Raw genomic sequence first — 21,350 nt, forward strand, 5'->3', positions numbered from 1 at the left:
AATTCACTTGGGAGAAATTCAAACCAGACTTTAAGTGGCAGCAAGTGGGTTAGCGAGTATGCAGATGTACTGCATCAGTGTCTGCAAAGAGAATGTGATGGTGCACCATGCGCGAACAGTTCAGGAAACTCACTGGAAGATGATGTCTTTTGAGAGAAGACTATAGGAGCATGACATCTATATATTAGCCTCCATTTCAGGGACAGTATTCAACTCTGCATACTTGACTTAAGAAAAATAAAATTCAGAGGTTGCAGGAAAGAAGAACCACAATGCTTGATGGAACAAGAAAGTCTTATAGATAACAAACTAGGATTGTAAATCTTAACATTGGATATTAATAATTAAATACCTATTATTTAAATACTTGCTACTTATATAATTAATTTACATACCTGATGTTATCTACCTATTATGAACCTTTGCAATCAGAGTTCATAGGTGCTATGAAATATTAAAAAAACCAAAACAAAACCAAAAAAATTTAACAAAAAAGAACTTTTCATTAACGTTGTTTACTGAAGTAATGTAAGTAAGGTGACTACCTGGAATCTAGCAAATTAACATCAGGGAATTTTAGTCTGCTCCTTTGGGAATTAGCAGGGCGTATCCATTGTTATTGTTGATTACATGTTTTAAGAAAAAATACATTTTAATTTCCAAAACATGCAGGATGCCATCACTTACATAAATGAAAAGCCAGTGGCCATTCTCGGGTCCCTCATACCCGTGTAACAGGTTGGTGCAATTGGGCAGGCTGATGAGGGCTGTTTCCTGAGTCACAAACCACATCTGACAGCTTTACCCTGCCAGTGGCTTTTCCTTTTCTTTCTGAGTCTCGTTGTGGAGGCCTCACAGTTGTGTTCAAAAGTCACTTGTTCTCTCCTAATTTCCACTGTAAGGCCCTGACGAAACATGACTACACTTTGTAGGACAGAGTAGTAGAATCATAGAATCATAGAATCATTAAGGTTGGAAAAGACTCTAAGATCATCGTGTCCAACCGTCAACTCAACACACCATGCCCACTACACCATGTCCCTAAGGGCCTCATCTACATGTCTTTTAAATACTTCCAGGGATGGTGACTCCACCACTTCCCTGGGCAGCCTCTTCCAAGGCCTGATCACTCTTTCAGTAAAGAAATTTCTCCTAATATCCAATCTAAACCTCCCTTGGCGCAACTTGAGGCCATTTCCTCTTGTCCTATCGCTTGTTACTTGGGAGAAGAGACCAACACACACCTCGCTACAACCTCCTTTCAGGTAGTTGTAGAGCGCGATGAGGTCTCCCCTCAGCCTCCTCTTCTCCAGGCTAAACAACCCCAGGTCCCTCAGCCGCTCCTCATAAGACTTGTGCTCCAGGCCCTTCACCAGCTTCGTTGCCCTCCTCTGGACACGCTCCAGCACCTCCATGTCCTTCTTGTAGTGAGGGGCCCAAAACTGAACACAGTATTCAAGGTGCGGCCTCACCAGTGCCGGGTACAGGGGCACGATCACCTCCCTACTCCTGCTGGCCACACTATTTCTAATACAGGCCAGGATGCCATTGGCCTTCTTGGCCACCTGGGCACACTGCCGGCTCATGTTCAGCCGGCTGTCAACCAGCACCCCCAGGTCCTTTTCCTCTGGGCAGCTTTCCAGCCACTCTTCCCCAAGCCGGTAGCGTTGCCTGGGGTTGCTGTGGCCGAAGTGCAGGACCCGGCACTTGGCCTTGTTGAACCTCATACAATTGGCCTCAGCCCATCGATCCAGCCTGTCCAGGTCCCTCTGCAGAGCCTTCCTACCCCCGAGCAGATCAACACTCCTGCCCAACTTGGTGTCGTCTGCAAACTTAGGGAGCACTCGATCCCCTCATCCAGATCATTGATAAAGTTATTGAACAGAACTGGCCCCAAAACTGAGCCCTGGGGAACACCGCTCGTGACCGGCCACCAACTGGATTTAACTTCGTTCACCACAACTCTCTGGGCTCAGCCGTCCAGCCAGTTTTTTACCCAGCGAAGAGTGTACCTGTCTAGGCCGTGAGCCGCCAGCTTCTCTAGGGGCATGCTGTGGGAGACAGTGTCAAAGGCTTTACTGAAGTCCAGGTAGACCACATCCACAGCCTTTCCCTCATCCACGAGGTGGGTCACCTTGTCATAGAAGGAGATCAGGTTGGTCAAGCAGGACCTGCCTTCCATGAACCCGTGTTGGCTGGGCCTGATCCCCTGGTTGTCCCGGACATGGCTCGTGAGCACCCTCAAAACAAACCGCTCCATGATCTTCCCCGGCACCGAAGTCAGGCTGACCAGCCTGTAGTTCCCCGGATCCTCCTTCCGGCCCTTCTTATAGATGGGCGTCACATTGGCAAGCCTCCAGTCATCCGGGACTTCCCCAGTTAACCAGGACTGCTGGTAAATGATGGCAAGTGGCTCGGCAAGCTCCTCCGCCAGCTCCCTCAGTACCCTTGGGTGGATCCCATCCGGCCCCATAGACTTGTGAACGTCCAGGTGGCGTAGCAGGTCATTAACTTCTTCCTCTTGAATTATGGGGGGTTTATCCTGCTCGTCGTCCTTGTCTTCCTGCTCAGGGGGCTGAGTACCCTGAGGATAACCACTCTGACTACTAAAGACTGAGGCAAAGAAGGCATTAAGTACCTCAGCCTTATCCTCATCCTTGGTGGCAATGTTCCCCCCCGCATCCAATAGAGGATGGAGATTCTCCTTGGCTCTCCTTTTGTCATTAATATACTTGTAAAAGCATTTTTTGTTGTCTCTCACGACAGTGGCCAGGTTGAGTTCTAGCCGGGCTTTTGCCTTTCTAATTTCCTCTCTGCATGACCTAACGAGATCCCTGTACTCTTCCTGAGTTGCCTGCCCCTTCTTCCACAAGTGATAAACTCTCCTTTTTTTCCTGAGTCCCAGCCAGAGCTCCCCGTTCAGCCAGGCCAGTCGTCTTCCCCACCCGTTTTTCTTGCGGCACATGGGGACAGCCCGCTCCTGCGCCTTTAAGACTTCCTTCTTGAAGAATGTCCAGCCTTCCTGGACCCCTTAGTAGTTCTAAGGACAGACTTAATTTTTGAAAGAGTGGGGAAATCTAACTACCAACAAAGGTAGGGAGGAAGAGTATGTGGAAAAATACTTTCTGTTCAGCCAGTAAATCACACAGACACAAGCTGACTCCTAAATTGCACTTTTTATGGGCATTGTAGTGATTGAGATCAGAATCACCCTCAGCGGTGCCCCAGAGCACGTGCCTCAGTCAGAGCACAGGCCGTACTGCCCCTCCCTCATACTGACCTCGGGCTTCTCCCTCACACCGGGGGAAGGGGCTGTGCCCGACTCGCAGCAGTAGCTGTGAAACTCCTGTTTTCGTGCTATAAGGTAACATACGCTTTAGTTATTAAAAAAACCCAAAACAAAACACCAACAAAAACCTTCGCAAAAAAACATAACCACAAAGCACTCCGCAACCTGAAATGGCAAAACTGCCAAGGCAAGCGGAAAAAGAATCAACTAAAGGTTACTTTACAAACCACACCACCTTTATTTCCAGTCTCTCTCAGTCCTGACACAAGAGGGAGCTGGCGGCAGCACCTCATCTTGCCTTTCCTGCCGCCTTGGCAGGGCTGGCAAAAACTGCCGCGCCTCGTAGGGCATCCTTCAAGCCTGCACTCCCTCCCTGAAAAGCAGCAGGTAGCGGGAAGAATCCACAGCAGCCCCACTGAGGGACGCCGAAGACCGCCGCTGGGCTACAACCCCTACACCCACCCGCTCCCAGCGCGACCGTTAAACGGCCGGCGGCGCCCGACCCCGCGTGGCACGCGGCTGTGGCGAGAGCCGCCGCGCGAAGGCGGGCCCCGCCCGCCGCTGAGGGAGAGCGGCGCCTTGGGAGCCCGTTCGGGGTACTGGGGCGGAGGCTGCCTGCGGCTGGGGAGGCTGCCCCGGGAGGCGGTTAGAGGTGGGCCGGGGCAGGCCTTGGGATCCTTCGGCCCCGAGGGGCTGGCGAGTAGCGAGGTGGCGGGGCCGGGGAGGCGGCCGGGTCGGGCCGCCGCGGGCTGCTAGGTACCGGGTAGGGGGGAGGCAGTTCCTGTCAGGCTGGAGGAGAGCGGCTGTGGGTTGTGGTAGGCGTTGGGTGGCTCGGAGTGAAACGGTGCTGTGCCTTTTGGGCAAGGGGAGATGGTCTGGTTACTCGTGGGCCTGCTGAGCTTGGGGGATTTTTCACAAAAATTGTGTTACTTCTCTTTCACGTGTTCAGGAAAGAGCCTTCCAAAGAACATTTCTGATGGGCCCTTGTAAGGTGTCTGCTGTGAATGTCCAACTTGTTAAGATGCTCAAAAAAAGTCAAACAAATCCTGCTAGGCCTATTTGCTACCGCAGAAGGTTTCCTTTCTGGTGGGCAGGTCACCAATCGGAGTAACTCCTGAGAAGCAATATGGTCTTTGTAAGGGGAAAGTCTTGGGATGCAGGAGGTGCCCCTGCAGCAATAGTTTCTGCTTCTCAGCTGTTAAAACTAATCTTTCTCCACTCCTCTTGATATTAGTCAGATAGAACACTGTAATAATCCTGAAGGTTGGGCTGGATAATTTGTTGAGATCTTTTTTAGCCTCTTCCTTCAACTTAAAGGAGGAAATAGAGCTGATAGAACACTATTCTTTATTTCACCCCTGCCAAAACTCCCCTCTTCCTCTCATATTCTCTTCTGTTCTGCTTTCTTTGGGAGTATGTGGTTTCTTAGAAATCCTCCTTATGGAATTGGGGGGGGGGGCAAAATGTGTTGTTTTGCTGTGACCACAAGTCATCTTGTTTTCATCAACAGGAGGACACTTTAAATAATACAGGTGTGCTACTTTCTAGAAGCTAGCCAGCCTCTTAAACATTTTTTCCTGTTTTTAAAAAGTGTGTGCATATCATTTGCAATCAGGATATAGAGGAAAACTTGCTTTTTTAATCTTCCAATGCAGATATCATTACTACATTGGTTTATGATTAAATTTAGTATCTACTATAAATATGGTTTAAACATGCATTCCTAATCTGCATAAAATGAAATATATCATCCATGTCAGTAGTCTCAGTTCATTCACCTGCAGAAGTTCTCAGTGTTGCTTTTGACTACAACTTTCAAGTTTCTCTTTTTTAAGTTGGGAAGGTAGGAAAACCAGGGAATCAAACCAGAACGTTTTTCCTAGCTTTAGCTCAACTGTTCTAACTGGGACAGTAACCATTTAACAATTGGTTTCTAGACCTGAATGGGTTCAGGCTGGCTATGTTGGAAAACCGTTACTTGAATATAGTAAAAGTTCAGTGTTCAAAAGATTATAATGTAGTAAACAGATGATTTTTTTTTTCCTATAATGAAAAGACCAATTAAAGTGGGGGGTGATACTGGATCATATTCTAAATAGCCTAACTTCTCTTTTCTTATTCCAAACTGGAATTGGATAATAATCTCTATAGTTTTAAAGTCTTGAAGTCATGATAGTTTCCTTTGAATCTTTTTTGCTACAACAATTCTTCCCTTGTCTTGTAAAGTCTCTTGGAGAAAACAGAATTTCAGTACCATTATTACTGTGTTGATTATTGTTTCTCCTATTCTTTAAAGGAAGCAGAAGTTCCTTCAAATCATGAAATCTCCCAGTTGACAAAGGAGGTGGGGGTGGGAAAGAGAAGAATTCAGATACAGATATTATGAATTAAGATACTATGACTGATGGTTTACTTATAGTGGGAGATTTGTCAGCCTAGCACCTTAGAGGTTTTGGTGCTTCTGTAGCAGCTAAATGGAGTGGGAAGATGTAAAACTGTATTAATTTAACTAAAGTAGATATTAAAAAACAATTATGCAAGTTTATGTAGATATATATGTAAGGAGCTCCTGTGTAGCCAGCAGGCTGTAAAGCGTATGCTGATGCTAATTAATTAAACCCGCATTGAATTAAATTAACTCATTTCCATCAAGTGTCCCCATCTCCTTTCTCCAAGCGTACAGACGTACATACAGGAAAAAAATCTTTTTGAGAAGCAGCTAGGGAAAAAAATCTTTTTGAGAAGAAGCTTTGGAAGGAAAAATGAGAGAGGTGTCTGATTCTGTCTTCATGCAAATTTTATCCAGCATATTCTATCATCTAAGAAAACTTCTGTGTTAGGCCTTTTTTCTTTTTCCTGCCCAGATACTAAAATATAGTATATCCTCTTGTCAAATGCAACTAGCAAGTGGTAGATAGACTGCTCTTCTCACTTAACATCCGTTTGTGAAACTGAATGCTCTGTATTGATTTCTGCTGCTTTTTTAAAGTGTGGTGCTTCAAAATGTTAAAGGAAACTAAAAAGTTTATTGGTAAATCCCTTCAGCCAGCACGACCTGTGCATCATCTGTCTTCTAAACAAGGTGAGTAGCATGGCTAAGATACAGTTCACTTTGCCAAGGCTTCAGTTGCTTTTAAGGAAATAACAAGGACATGTAAGGTGATTTGGATTTTTTTTTTTAATGACTTTGTTCAGACTACAGTGATGTATAAATATCTTGCTGTGTGTTGATCTTACTACATCATCTCTGTGATAAAAACTGAATTTAAACTACATTAGGTTTATGCAGAATGCTTTTTGGTGTTGTTCTAGCTTGGCATCTGAAATTCTGGCTTCAGAAAGCTGGATCAGGCTTCTCCATTAAATTTGGATTTCTTGGGTTTGTTGACTTCTGCTATTGAAAGCATAAAATACACATAATGTAACAGATTATTGTTTAGGTTTTATTGCAAGTGCTGTAACCGTACTGTTCCTATCTAGCCTTCATACAAGTTTAAAAAAAAAAAAAAAAAAAACCCACAGAAAAAAAACAAAGAAAAAAATCATGCAGTATTTATGTTAGATGTGTATATTTAGTTTTTTTTTTTCTTTAAATCTTTGTATGCCTTCTAGATACTGCAGTATTACAGCTATTATTATTGTTAAGTTAGAAATTTTTGGTGGCCAGCTGTGCCAAAAAGTGACAGTTGTGCTGCTGTGGACAGAAGCTAAGTGACATGATAAATTTTTACTTTGTTTAAAATTCATGGAAGAAATGGGACGATGGTCCTATGGTGATTTAGCTCTTTGAAGTTGTGAATAAATGCTCATATAATCTCTTTGCAGTTGGATTTCAGTAATGTTCTTGTGGCAAGTATCGCAAAATAAAAATGTGGAGTCTGTTTAAAATATTTTTTCTTAATGTTTTCTCTTATCTTCACCCATTATCAGCCATTGCGTTAAACTTTCAGACTGAATTACCTAGCAACACTGAAGTATGTTTGCAGAGTAAGGTTGACTGGGTGAGTATTGAGTAAATAGTACATGACAAAGTTGTTGGAGTGTGTTCTAGAGTGCTATAAATTGGAGATCAGCTGATCCCTTATGTTACCAAATGAAAAAAGTAAGCTGTATTTCCAGCTGGGAGTGTCCTTGAATTCGCTTGTTATAAACCAGCAGCGTCAGAAGTGTTAAAAAGAAGTACGAGTTTCAGGAATGCCTTTCCTTGATATTTGCATGCACTAGTAGCTGAAAAATACATCTTATGAGTTACTTATTTAAGAGTCTTATGAAAGTCTGTGTGGCGTTTCTTTAGTCTTCACTGAATTTAAGACAGCTATTTTAAAATACACATATTCAGTCTTTGCTTATTATATGTAAAGAATAACATTAGAAAGAATTTTTTTTTCTTTCAGTTTTGTTAGCACATGCACAAATTCATTTGGGGCAGCAAACTTCACAAAACTAGATAATTAAACAGTTCCAGTGCATTCTGTAGTTCTGTTTCATTGACTCTGCAGGACTGGGCAATAAATGGGCCTTAGCATTCAAAAAACCGGAAGCACTGTAGTGCTTTATTGCCAGAAATACTTGGTTTTAGACATGGTACAATGTGTCCTTCAAACTTGAAACTTGTTTGCTGCAAAATGAAGTTTGTAGTGTTCCAAGTGGAATGCTTAAGGTTTCATTGTCTGAATTTGATTTTCTGTTGATACTGATTTGAATGTTCTTCAGAGCATATTGAAAGTTATAATGTGGGTTTTTGTTTGTGGTGTTTGTTTTTTTTTTGTTAGACCAAGGCTCTGTTCCTTCTTTTTTTGTTGTTTTAGAGAGGTCTAATAATCCTGTAGTCCTTCCTTTATTGTATGAAGGTTCTGGAAGTTTCAACAGGAAAAACAAACAAACAAACAAACAAAAAACCCAAAAAACAAAACCATCAAGGTGTTGGCAGCCTGTTCTTGATCACACATAGGGAAATGAACAGTTACACTTGTCTCTTGAGCAATATGTATTTAGGAGAATAAACTATTTGCTTTTAGAATAGGCCTGTGGTCAGCAATGTTGTAGTGCTCAGTTTCATCAATATTTGGCTACATGTAGCTACATACTGCATTTCTTTGATGTTAGTATAGCTGTATTTTTTTAAAAAAACAATTTTGGCATAGGATATTGAAAAAGCTTTTTAATACTTTTGACTGTCAGCTGTTTCATGGGTACCTCCAAATACCAACTGATTAGTACCCGATGAACCCCTAGTTGATGTGCAGCATTGGCCTGGAGGCTAGCCTAGCAGCTTCACAGAATGTTTTTCTAAGCAGGAACATTCAGTATCTAGTTTTGAAGATACTGGGATCTGAATCTGATGATATTATCATTATTGTGTCCTGTCACTCTTTAATGAATCTTGCTGAATCTATGTTTCAGAAAGCATCAGTGGTGATCTGAGACAGCTGTATGTAGTTATCCTTTTGCTCTTTGGCTCTTGATATGGTGAAATAATGTCCCCATTCCTAGAATAATATATATATATATTTCACTTCAAGAACTTGTTTTTCAAAATTGTTTCTGTATTTCAGGTACTTTAAATGTTACTGCCTTTTGGCAAGACAGTAATAGTGCTCTGTATCTACAATCATAAAACTTCAATTATCCTCATCCCCTTTCCTTCCTCCTCCAATATATTTCCTGTTACAGAAGATGAATGAGCACAATACTAAACACACTGTAAGGTGAAAAACAAGAACAACTGTTGACATAACACGTAGTATTGCTAAAGGAAGACCAACTTGTTAAAACTTTTACAACCACCAGTCATAGTCTTATGTAGTGACGATCTATTAAAGAGAGAATAAATATTCAAGTTGATATAGGTTAGGGTACAGGAAATGCAGGTTGCTTTTTGGAGAGCATGGTGAACGGTGAAGATTTTAAAAAGTAAAGCAGATTGTATTTGCCACTAACTTATAAATAGATTTTTAAAAAATAAAAGAGGCTTTAGGGGGAAAAAAAAAGCACCAACTCTGACAAACCAGGTTCTTAAAGCAGTGAAAGAACTGAAGAAGAATCTGGCAAACTGCTTTACTCTGGGATATCTAGTATGCACACTTAAAGCTGCTTAGACTTCTGCCAGGAAAAAAGAATCATCATTATGGCACATCAGGAGTGCCGGTCAGTGTTAGATTCAACTCCGAGTATAAGCAGCAGTGAATTACAGAATTAAAACTACTATCTGAGGAACTTCATAGTCTGAAACTTCTAGTCTTAAGCCTTAGAGGAAGTGGAGAAGAGCTACTGTTAATAATGAGCACAGGCATAGTGTTAGTATCTAAGATGTTAGCCTTGATTCTAGGGACTTTCCACCAAAGTGCCTGAATACTCACTGTGCCCTAACTGGATAATTTAAAGCAAAGAATAATTTTTATTCCTTCATGGTATGCAAAGAATTTTTAGAAGCTCTGGAGAGTGTTGAGTCCACTACCTCACATCTATTTGAGGTAGAGAGAGGGCCTTGAAAAATCTCCATCGGTCAGTATCAGTTTTAATTTACTACTTCTTAACTACCATTTAAAAATGATGTTGAGCTTCAGAAATACATGCCCTGCTCTAGGCATATTCTTTATAGATGGATTCCATTCTTTGTAGGTGGATTTCAGGTAGGAACATGTATAAGAGTATTGTTGTGAGTGTTGATACTCAAATGTTAAGTTTTGGACCAAAAACCAAGCATAATAGAACTCTTGATATTAGAAAGCAGTTGGCAGGATGATGTGATGGGAGATGGTGCAGGAAGAAATGTAAAAATATTGTGGTGACATTGTCTGGCACATTGCTGTAAATTCTGCTTTATTATGCATGTCTTTTTCTTGTGGATTTGAGAATGTGTTAAATCCTTGTTTGTACTTGGAAAGAGCCTTTGAATAGCTAAGACTTGCGAAGACTAGTTGAACATCACAAAGCAGTTATAATTAGCAGTATGGCGCTCTGTTAACTTCATTCTCTGAAATCCCTAGATTTTTCAGATTTTTTTCCCCAGAAGTTGTAGACAAATCGGGAAAAGATAACTAAATTTCAGCCACAGAAAATGGAAGTGTGAGCAGGGTGGGTAATATACTAGAAATACTTTGCCATTCACAATTTGTAGTTTTAGTGCACCATGAAAGCTGGTGGTGCAGTTACAGTACGAAGTGTTAACTGCTGTCTCTGTGCAGAAAATAGGATCTCTTCTGCTTTTGACAAATGTTTCCCAAAATTTTCAGTTCTTCCTGCCCCCGCCCCCTCCTGCCCAAAATTTGTCTCAGAATGAGATTAAAATTCCTCAGCCAAACCTGTGGAGCCTTTTGGGAGCCAAGACAAACTGTTGAGGGTAAACTGCTTTCCTGCTTTCCAAAACACTCACTTCAAGGTTTTGGCAGTTGGAAGGAACTCGGCGTTACTGTGTAGGTGTTGGGTCTTGATGCTTATGAAACCTTTTGGTAAGTGAGAGAATCCGAGTTTCTCTTTTGGTCTTAAGGAAAGTCCTTCTTGCTTTTATTACTCCCCAGTATAGCAGCTTCTTGCTGTGTGCTGGGTGAGATAAGAGAAAAGGAGGAGATAATTGTGTGCTTTTTTAAAAACTAGCAATAGCACTGTAAAATTCTATCTAGAAGATTGCTGTCTCAAATGTGCTTACCTATACTGCTTTGCAGGTCGTTGAACTATTCCTTTATTGTATGTAATCAAGAGTAACAAACATTCAACAGATTCAAATTAAACTTCTTGGGCATTTTACATTACCAGTATTCCTATTTATGGTTTTCTGCAGCGATTTTGCAGCATCTTCATCTTTCAAGTCAAGAGGTGCATCAGCTGTTACAAATAGCTAGAGTTCTGACCACAGTTTAATTTGTGCAAGACTGTTTCTTTTCAGACTGTTCTTACAATGTAAAGAAGATGGTGATTCACTTGCAAGGAGTAGAAAAAATGAACAGAATCCAGTTTTCTTCATGCACAAAAAGTATTAATTGTCTAAAATCTTGGTGACTGGTGAAAGCAAAATTGATTACTGAAACTGTGCTACAACTGTTATTTTTAACTAGAAACCCAAACGTACATCCTTGTTTTAATATGTTTAAAGGAAACAAGCTTCATAACTTAATTTTGTGAAATATATAAAAAATGTTTAACTCTCTCCTTCCTATTTTAGTTATCTGAAATGACTGAAGTGAAGATCTTAACTCAAACTATGATGCCCTGTCAACCAAAACAGCATGAATCAGAAGCAAAAAAAGGTAAAATATTGCATGGAGATCTGTGTCAGAATTGTATTTTCTGGTTAGAAGACAGTTGAACTTTGAAGAGATGTGGGCTGCGTATTATTTTTTCTGATGAGTCACTGCTTTGAGAGTTTGGCTTCCTTCTGTACCGCAATTTGAGAGCAATATGAAACCTTTCAATTTTTCACATAACGCTCTAGAGAAAGTGTAAAACTTGGGCCTATCTGAGGTGGGAAACCTCCGCTGGTAGACTTGCTTACATGTAAGGGTGTACCTGTCTTTTTTAATTAAAATTAATTCGAAATTTAAAAAAAATTTTTTTTAAAAAACCCAACAAACCAACAAATCAACAAAATAAAGAAGAAACAAACCCGAAGCATAAAAAAATTTCTTCACGCAAAACCCTGTTTTTGTGTAAATAGCTTCTGCGTAGAAGTACAGGTTTGAGTTGCATCCTTTAGCCTGTTGCAAGAGGCAGTCATGGCATACAATCTTTAAGACTATTGCATGCAACCAATTTAAGAATTTAGTAGTTTGGCTTCCTTTTCCTACTCTTACTACAATGCTACTGAAATACTAATTTTCTGATGGTTAGAAATCACTGAATTTTTTTAATGATTAATCCTGGACAGTTTGTTCTTGTGTCAACACTGTCCTTAAGGTTTGCTCCTTATGCTTTTCTTTCAGTACTGCCTGTCACTCAGTACTTATAAAGCATAATAGTGTTTTTGTCATGGTTTGGTAGGTTAAACAAGCCAAACTTTTACCCTTTTTTTCATTAAGGGATGATCTCAGATTTCAAACGTATTCTCACAGTCTTCCTCTGTGCTGCTTCCTGCCCAATTCTTCATTCCTAAACATGTCACAGGAACTGCGACAGTGATCCAGGTTAGGTCATCAATTCATTGAGACAATTTTTTCTGTTCATGCCTTCCTGTAATCAGACATCTCAAATGTCCATCTGTAATCTCCAATCCTTAAATAATCTCTGGAGACTTGGTTTTTTCTGTTGCTCTTAATACTCAAGAATTGAAAGAATTCTGTTAAGTTTTATTGAGCCTTTCCTACTTTTCCTCAGTCTGAGGTTACCATCACCCAGGTTCTTGAGCAGTAATTCTACACTGTTGTGTGTTACTGATTTGAAAGTAAGTCTTACATGTATCCCCTTTCAGGCTCAGGTTCATTTCTTTTATTCTTGATCTTGGTAAATGGAATAATGTTCCATTCTTTGGATCTTGTTTGGTGTCAGGCTTGTCAAGTTCTATCTGTTTGGTGGTGGCTTTCTGATCCTTTGTCGTTGATTCTGCTTCTGGTGTGTAGAGACTATTGTGTTCTACAAGGTCTTAAATGGTTTCTCATCAGATCCTGGTCTCTTGTATAAGCCATCACTGCGGATCTTTTTTAGTGGTTAATTGCTCTGTGATACTTTCCTGGTATACTCCATGTTTCTCCACAATGTCAAACTTTCCAACACTTGTTTTTAAAGGGCTTTTGTTTGTTTCCTGTTTGTTGTAATTCTTTCCTTCAGAGTAACACAACTTTAGAGGTCCTGTTGTTCAACTACTGCCTACAAATAAGTATCTCCTCCCCCCCCCCTCCCCTTTTCCATCGCACTGTGAAATTTCTACTGGAACTCCATTTTTATCTCCAGCTGTACCTTAAATTCTAGATAATAATTTCCATTTAATATCTGTTCAGTGGTAGTATGCCTTCAATTATCTGTCTCTACAATTCTTAAGTGCTTTTTACTGCTGTCTCAGTCACTTCCTTGCTTTCTCTTAGAATCATGGAATAGTTGGAAGGGACCTTTAAAGGGTTGGAAGGGACCTTTAAAGGTCACCTAGTCCAACCCCCCTGCAGTGAGCAGGGACATCTTCAAGTAGATCAGGTTGCTCAGAGCACCGACCAGTCTGACGTTGAATGTTTCCAGGGTTGGGGCATCTCTCGGCAACCTGTTCCAGTGTTTCACCACCCTCATTGTGAAAAATTTCTTCCTTATATCTAGTCTGAATCTACCCTCTTTTAGTTTGAAACGATTACCCCTTGTCCTATCGCAACAGACTCTACTAAAAAGTTTGTCCCCATCTTTCTTATAAGCCCCCTTCAAGTATTGAAAGGCCACAATAAGATCTCCCTGGAGCCTTCTTTTCTCCAGGCTAAACAACCCCAGCTCTCTCAGCCTTTCCTCAAGGAGAGGCGTTCCATCCCCTGATCATTTGTGTGGCCCTCCTCTGGACCTGCTCCAACAAGTCCGTGTTTTTCCTGTGCTGAGGACTCCAGTGCTGGATGCAGTACTCCAGGTGGGATCTCACCAGAGCAGAGTAGAGGGGCAGAATCACCTCCCTCGACCTGCTGGCCACGCTTCTTTTGATGCCGCCTGGGATACGGTTGGCCTTCGGGGCTGTGAGTGCACATTTTCAGTTCATGTCCAGCTTTTCATCCAGCAGTACACCTAAATCCTTCTCTGCAGGGCTTCTCTCAATCCCTTCATCCCCCCAGCTTGTATCGATACTGGGGGTTGCCCTGACCCAGGTGCAGGACCTTGCACTTGGCCTTGTTGAACCTCATGAGGTTCACACAGGCCCACTTCTCGAGCTTGTCCAGGACCCTCTGGATGGCATCCTGCCCCTCAGGCATGTCAGCTGCACCACTCAGCTTGGTGTTGTCTGCAAACTTGCTGAGGGTGCACTCGATCCCACTGTCTATGTCATTGATGAAGATATTAAACAGTACTGGTCCCATTACAGACCCCTGTGGGACACCACTTGTCACCGATCTCCATCTGGACATTGAGCTGTTGACCAGTGCTCTCTGGATGAGACCATCCAACCAATTCCTCATCCACTGGCCAGTCCACCCATCAAATCCATACCTATCCAGTTTAGAGAGAAGGATGTTGTGGGGGACTGTGTCAAAGCCTTACAGAAGATGACTTCTTCGTATGTTTTTAAACAAGGGGAAAAAAAAAAATAAGCCGTAAGTTTTCAAATATGCTCATGTTCTTTAAAGTGTTCTTTTTAAAGTTATCCTCCTGCCCTCACATTGGTTCAGCAGTTACTACAAGCACTTGTGGTCAAAGGCAGGAAGAAATCACATTCATAGTTGACTTTGTGGCCTCTCTTGTCAACAGCCTACAGCCTGAGAAGCAAAAACTGTGGTCGATCAAGTGACTGTGTAACAGTTACAGGAGGCCCATTATTCCTAAGGGAGCAAACTTATTTGTCACCAAGGACCAAAGATAAAGTTTGTCCCTTCTTTGCCTAATTCCTTTCCTCTTGTTTCTGCACATGTTTAAGAATATCAGCTTAAATTACGGACATGCGTAGACATATCTGAGGCTATGCTAGAGTAGAGATAGCGGTACAAACTCGAACGATAACATGCACATTCTAAGCAAAGCCCCTGACTCTTGTTGATTCAGTGTAAAACCTTCAGAACTATTTAATTGGTATTAATCCGTTTGCCAGTTTATATACAGCAGATCTCTTAATTACTTTAACCTGTTCAAAGACATAACTTAATAGCTCCAAGAAGAGAGACACTCCGTTATTGTTATCTGTCACATAGAAACGTGCCGCTTTGGTGTGAGTTATGAACAGATTTTCTTCTAGGGTTTCAAGACCAGCTTGTGGTGTTTCTGTTAATTACAACAAGATACAGGGAGTCTGTCTGTAGTGTGAGGTTGGATTCACCTTTCTGTGTTCCTTTGTATTAAAACAAATAGTCCTCAATATTTACTAAGTCAATTTGATAGAGTTAAAGTGAAATGCTCTAATTTACTACAAATTGTTCTGATGCAAGGTCAGACTTAAATTACTGCTGGTTTTAATATTGATTTTTATATTCCACATGCAGCATTTCCATGCTTCTATAAGAAACCAAATCAGTTCTCTGAATTCCGAACCTTAATGTTTTAAACAACGTTGAACTTAGTAATTTTGTATATTTACAGAAAGGATCAAATACAGCAGAGATTTCCTTCTGAAACTTTCAAGTGTTTCTCTCTCTCAGAAGAAGCCAGAGTTTCTTCCTGATCATCCAATTGTACTTGAAAAGCCAGTAAGTGCATTTTTCGTATTAAGTGAAGTTACAAAAACAGCCATGGAGGTTTTGATAACCCATTTGATAGGAAACATTCTTCTTCAGACTAGCCTGCCAAATTGATAAAACCTTCAAAAGACAGATCGTGCAGTTCAGCTCTGTTACTTTTGTACTTCCCCAGTCTGTATTTGGCATCTTACCATGGCAAGTACCATACAAAGTAAAAGGGTTTTTTTCTTTGTTTTCAGGAAAAAGATCAGGTATGTTTCCAGATTTAAAGTCAGTATGAAATCATATTAAAGCTTTCTACTATGAAATCACAGTACATAGCTTTGGTGTTCTATGTGAATTCCATCTCTGTCTTCAAAATAAAAGAGAACAATCTTGATAAATTTCTGGCTTGGTCAAAGTCTGATTCCAGTGTTTAAGTTGTCCATGCATCAGTGTCCACTCCAAAATTATTAATGAGCTTAATGCAGTTGTGTTATCATTATCTCTGGTCTGTGTTGTGGGGGACAAATGAATAGAAATGAATGATGAATGTGAAGGATATCCAGGAGTGCCACCTTAACCTTTGAGATTAAATAATCCTCAAATACTTCGTGTGTTAAGAGAAAAAAATCTAATGGTTCGCATTCCACACACCAAGTGTTGGAAAATGCTCTTGGGTATAAACATTATAATACCAAATCAGACTAGATACTAGGCTGCTTTTCAGGCCATTGGGGTGTAGTTCTTCTAGAAATAGGATTGTTATCCTGGTATGTATGTCTAGATGAGTACTGTGCTGGCCACAATTTGAGGCAGTTTTAAACTTTTTAAAATTTCTATTCTTTGGAAAAACAAAGTTAAACTAATATATGACAGTAATCGGCCTTCCCTGGTCTTACTTTTTACATCTTTCTATATATTTGTCCTCAAGATGAAAGTTTTATTTGTTTGAAAACCTGCCTGCAGATAGGGAAGTTTCAACTCTTGAATTTCCTGACTTTCCCTCCCCCCTCTTCTGTTGCTTGAGTTTCTAAGGGGGAGCAAATTTTTATAATATATACACTTTCACATAGTTATGTTCATAGGTAAAAGAGGACCACCGCAGAAATGGAGTCAGTGGGTGAATGAACTCTAAAATTGCTCATGATGTGGCTAAACTGCAAATAATTTGGGTAGAGCGGGAATAAGGACAGTAAAAGCTGGTGCAAGCCAAGATGGGTTGCATGTGTTTTAAGAGATTGTTTTGGGACTGGAGGATTTTTGTCTGTAGGATGATGTCATAAATATATCCAGTTATATATAGTCTTGTCTTCAGAAATAAGAGTATCTTGCTGTTTACGAGGCCTGCTCTTAAAGTCTTTCCTCTGCTTTGTGTTAGTCATATGTATGTAAGCGCCCACCTGCATATGCTAATTTATCATACAGATAAAAAAGTGATGAGTTTTCTGATTGTATTCAGCTGCAAAAGGGGATGGGTAAATTACAAACCCTTATTCGTCAGGATGTGTTAGAATAACATAAAGTGTATCACTTAGCTATCATTATTGGTGTCTTAAGTACAAAGTATGGATGAATAGGAAGCTAAAGGAAAAAAATCCTGTTCTCATTAGAAGAAAACAAAAGCTGATGCATTTGCTGTGTGATCTTGGAGACAGCGTTGAAAAGGGTATTGCAAGTATACTGGTCTCTGTAGTATATAAAGGTGATATTATTAGCTTGCCAGTCATACTTCAGAAGTTAGTTCCACGTTATAAGTATGAAACTTGGTCAGTGATAGTCTGTAATTTTTTTCTGAATTGACTAGAATAAATGTTTTGCTGTTAATATGGGATAAAACTATCCACTGTTGTATTCTAGTGTTGAATTTTAGTGTAGACATTGAATTTTTAGTAGTTAGGGAGTTTGTTTGGCGGTGTGTTAACGTGAATTAAACATTTAAATTCTTCGGATGTGGACTGTCTGAAGATGTATTTTGCATGTCTGCATGGATATATCAGCTTGCTTTTCACTAAGCAGTTTCCGTATTGGCAAGGAAGAGATAAAAATTACCATTGTTTCTAAGAACATTGTAAGATCTCAGCTAAAATAGATGAATCTTGTTAGAAATCCCATTGCCATATATCGAAAAAAAAATTTTTTTGTGGTACACCTGAACCCTACCCAGCTAGTCACTTTCTATAAAAACATGGAAGCACTTGGAGATATTAAGCTTTTCTGTATGGAAATCCAAATATAAGAATCTGTGAATAGAATAGAAGCTGAATCTTACCCAGGAATGCCTTAGACTTGACTTGGCCTGTCAAGTAATGCATCTGACTTTCAAATCTCATATATTAGTGTGAAAAGATACATGTTGAAATTCAAGAATGAGGAGTGATTTCAAAATTAGAAGGAAAAAAACCCAATAACTCCAAACATTTTACGGGATAAAGACCTGCATTATTTCCTCTTCTGAGTTAGATGCATCTCTTGGAAAACATTACTAGTGAGACTTTCATGAAATACAGGACTGAGTAGTCAACATGGAAATAGGAGAGGCCTCTGTCTGTTTGGAATGCGGAGCTCATTGGTGTATAGCTCCTCTTAAAACAGTGACACTGAATAAGCAATTTTTCTATCCAGGAGACCGTTTATCTCAAATGAGAATAGTCTGAGCCCAATATCCCATAAAAGGGTTGAACCTGTTACGGGTTTTTCTTAAAACTTCTTGTAGATTGGAGGAAAAGCATTTCATAATTCTTGACCATGTAATCTGAGAAGGCATCTGGAATCAAAGAAAAAGTGAAGATAAATTCAGAACTAATTTATCCATAAAAGGCAGTGATTTCAGGCTCCTTCTGGTGCAGTACGGTGATACCAGTCTGTCACGCTAAATTGCCTGCTTTATGTGACACTTTGCTTATTGAGACTGGATGTCAGAGTTTGAGCATTCCACACGGAAGTAGAGAACAAGTTGATTAATAGTAGAAAGCCTATAGGACAAGTACAAACAGCTTTAGTTTTGATGCAAACAGTGTTTTCCAGGTGCTGTTTCTTTCTAATCTGTTTAGTGATGAGACAGAATTATAATCTTCAGCCTTGTTTTGGGTTTGGGGTTTTTTTCGCTTGCTTGTTTTTCTTTCCTAAGCATGTTTTTGGTAGCTTTTAATGAATTTCCCAGAATCATTTAGTTTGGAAGGGACCTCTTGAGATCACCTAGTCCAACCCTCCTGCTCAGGTAGAGTCAGCTAGAGCAGATTGCCCAGGATCGTATCCAGTCAGGTTTTGAGTACCTCCACAGGCAGAGACTTCACAACCTCTCTGTGGAGAAATTGCACAACCTGTTGCAGTGCTTGGTCACCCTCACAGTTTAAAAAAAAATTGGTGTGGGGAGGCTGTGAAAACCGTGTTTCTTTTATCAGATTTTATTGGATGTTCCCATTACTTAAACAATAAATCAAAAATCTTCCTCGTGGCCTCTGTGGTTTCTAGAAGGGTGGGAGAGAGGCAGTCTAATTTTAAGGACATCCTGTAGCAGAGCTGACATGATAATAAGAAGTTATCTGAATGTTGCTGTTCCTGAGATCTCTAAGGTAAGTGCTGAGGCGGATTTCTGTGCAGTTTTGCTTGTGGCATCCTGATAACAAGTCATCTAAAGACAGTCCTCTTCTTGGTAGAGCAGGACCAGAAATGATAGTAGAGTGTTTGTATCCTGATGATATCATTATTCAGGACTTGTTTTCAGTGGAGAATGTAAAACCACTTAGTTTACTTACACTGAACAGTAAGTGGTGTTCAGTTGTTCCATTATCCATCCTCTTTCCTCTGCACTTTAGTTGCCTTCATATAGCAGATTCTGTAGTTACAGGGGAAAATTCCAGTGTGTTGACTGATCCAATGTCACCCATTTTTCTGCATAGAAACCAGAGGGATGGATGAGATGCATGTATAAATTAAATGAATGATACTTAAAACGGTCAGAAGGAGGCCTCCAAATAAATTTCTAATGAGGAACAGGCAATTCTACAACATGTCAGAGAGCTTGTATTTAGGAGCAGGTGGTTGTCAAGAGTTTGCTGCTGAATTGAGTATTGAGGTGCTTCTTGCTCATCTTAAGACTGCCTAGTTCTGAATTTTTGAAGTCGCTGCTGAAGCGTATGCCCATATATGAGTGAAAGCTGTATTTGCAGATGGAGAAAGCTTCCTAGAGTGACTTGTACAAGGGAGATGCTGTTGTTACAGTTATTGGGCTGTGGGTTGCATCTGTCCCGAAAGATATTGGGGTTTTTTGAGATGTGGGGATAAAGCCTACCTACATATAGCTCAGCATTTGAACTGAACTGATGTTAACTCTGTTGACAGTGTCTGCCAGGAAGATTTCAGATTAAGTCTCTGTGATTAATGAAAGTGGAACTGCTTGCATTAAAAAAAAAAAAAATCAAATTTTTAAATGTACATGGAGTAGAAAAGGGTTATAAGCAGACCCATGAAAACCTGGTTTAAATGACCTCTTACACCTGAAGTAATTTGAGGGTTTGTTTATCTTGCAGGAAAAGAGCAATCCTTTTATTGACACACGCAAGAAGTGACAGGTTGTTTGGAAGATGTGAAATCCATCAATGAAGGAGCTATGTATGATGTAGATCTTTTAAGATTTTTGAACGTACTTGGGTGCCTACAGATGAAAGTAGGACCCTATGAAACTTGTGGAAATGCCTGTTTCTTCCTGTAATTGCCTGAATGCTTTAAAAGTCAACCTTCAATTTGTAATGCCTGAGATGGTAATACAATTACAGTGAAAATAAATAATTTTACCTTTTGCTGTGACAGAATTTTGTCTTGAATTATCTGTGTTAGTAGCCATATAGTTTGTCTGACCATAAATTCTAAACCAATACTTGACTGGGGCTTTTTGCTTGCTCCCACCTCCTTTCCTTAGCAGTAATAATGCAACAACAAATACTGGCTCTGTCAAATCTCAGATGTCTTAGCGTATGTACTCCTCTAGGTCGTGTCCCCCCCGCCCCCAAACTTCACGTGCGTGCTTTCTTCATTTGAAATCTCCATCTTGACACAAGAGGTTCTTTAATATTTTTGGATACATACCTTCTTTCAAGATACAAAGTCTCTTGTTACTAGTCTCTTGTCACTAAAATGAGAAATCCTCTCTCATCATGGATCAGAACAAGAGAACTGTCTATGCATTGCATTCCTTGAAGTTCTTTGTAAAGAATTGTCCAGTCAGTGTTTTTGACTTTGGCATGTGGAAGTAATGGGCAAAATTGAGGAACAAGACAGATTTTAATCACATCTTACATGGGTAAATGGATATACCAATACATAGTTAATTCTATAACTTTTTTTCTTAAATTAGAATAGTATTTAATAGTGAAGTGGAAAGCAGTAGTTTGAGTATTTCCTGGAAGTATCCTTCCGTTGACAAGCATCAATAATAGTTATTTTATATGAATATAATTACCTTCAAAACCTGTATTCAGACCTGCAATAACATCATTTGGGCACTGAAGGCAATTTTTTAACCTCTGTCACAAACGATAATGGAAGCTAAATTAGAATGTGTTGAATGGTAATCGCAATAGTGCAGAAAACTTTCAAGTTGCCTTTGATAGACACTAGATTTCTTTCCCTGAGCTATGCAAATAAACTTGTTTGAATTCAATTTCTTTTATGTTTAGCAGCAGTTAGTCAATTAAAATAAGCTTCCAAGTGTATTCTATTTGTATGTTGTTTAGAATTAATGTTACAAAGAACTGAAATTTGTTTGTTTGTTTGTTTTTTCATTACTGGGAGTTTTTTAG

The 21,350-nt window shown here is 40.2% G+C and overlaps 1 protein-coding gene across 2 annotated transcripts; it reads left to right on the plus strand.

The window, feature by feature from the left end:
- The first annotated feature begins 3,897 nt into the window (after positions 1-3,897).
- Positions 3,898-20,363, plus strand: C2H8orf88 (chromosome 2 C8orf88 homolog). 2 transcript variants are annotated; one of them, XM_075141511.1, is made up of 6 exons: positions 3,898-3,941; positions 6,279-6,371; positions 7,220-7,290; positions 11,451-11,535; positions 15,473-15,579; positions 20,082-20,363. In XM_075141511.1, exons 2-6 carry the CDS (start codon positions 6,293-6,295, stop codon positions 20,118-20,120), a joined length of 381 nt encoding a protein of 126 aa, XP_074997612.1. In that variant the 5' UTR covers positions 3,898-3,941; positions 6,279-6,292; the 3' UTR covers positions 20,121-20,363. The 2 variants fall into 2 exon arrangements, with proteins under 2 accessions (XP_074997612.1, XP_074997613.1); XM_075141512.1 differs by lacking the exon at positions 3,898-3,941 and having other exon boundaries at positions 5,616-6,371.
- Positions 20,364-21,350: the final 987 nt, after the last annotated feature.

This window comes from Calonectris borealis, chromosome 2 (genome assembly GCF_964195595.1).
Source record: "Calonectris borealis chromosome 2, bCalBor7.hap1.2, whole genome shotgun sequence".
Lineage (NCBI taxonomy): Eukaryota > Metazoa > Chordata > Aves > Procellariiformes > Procellariidae > Calonectris > Calonectris borealis.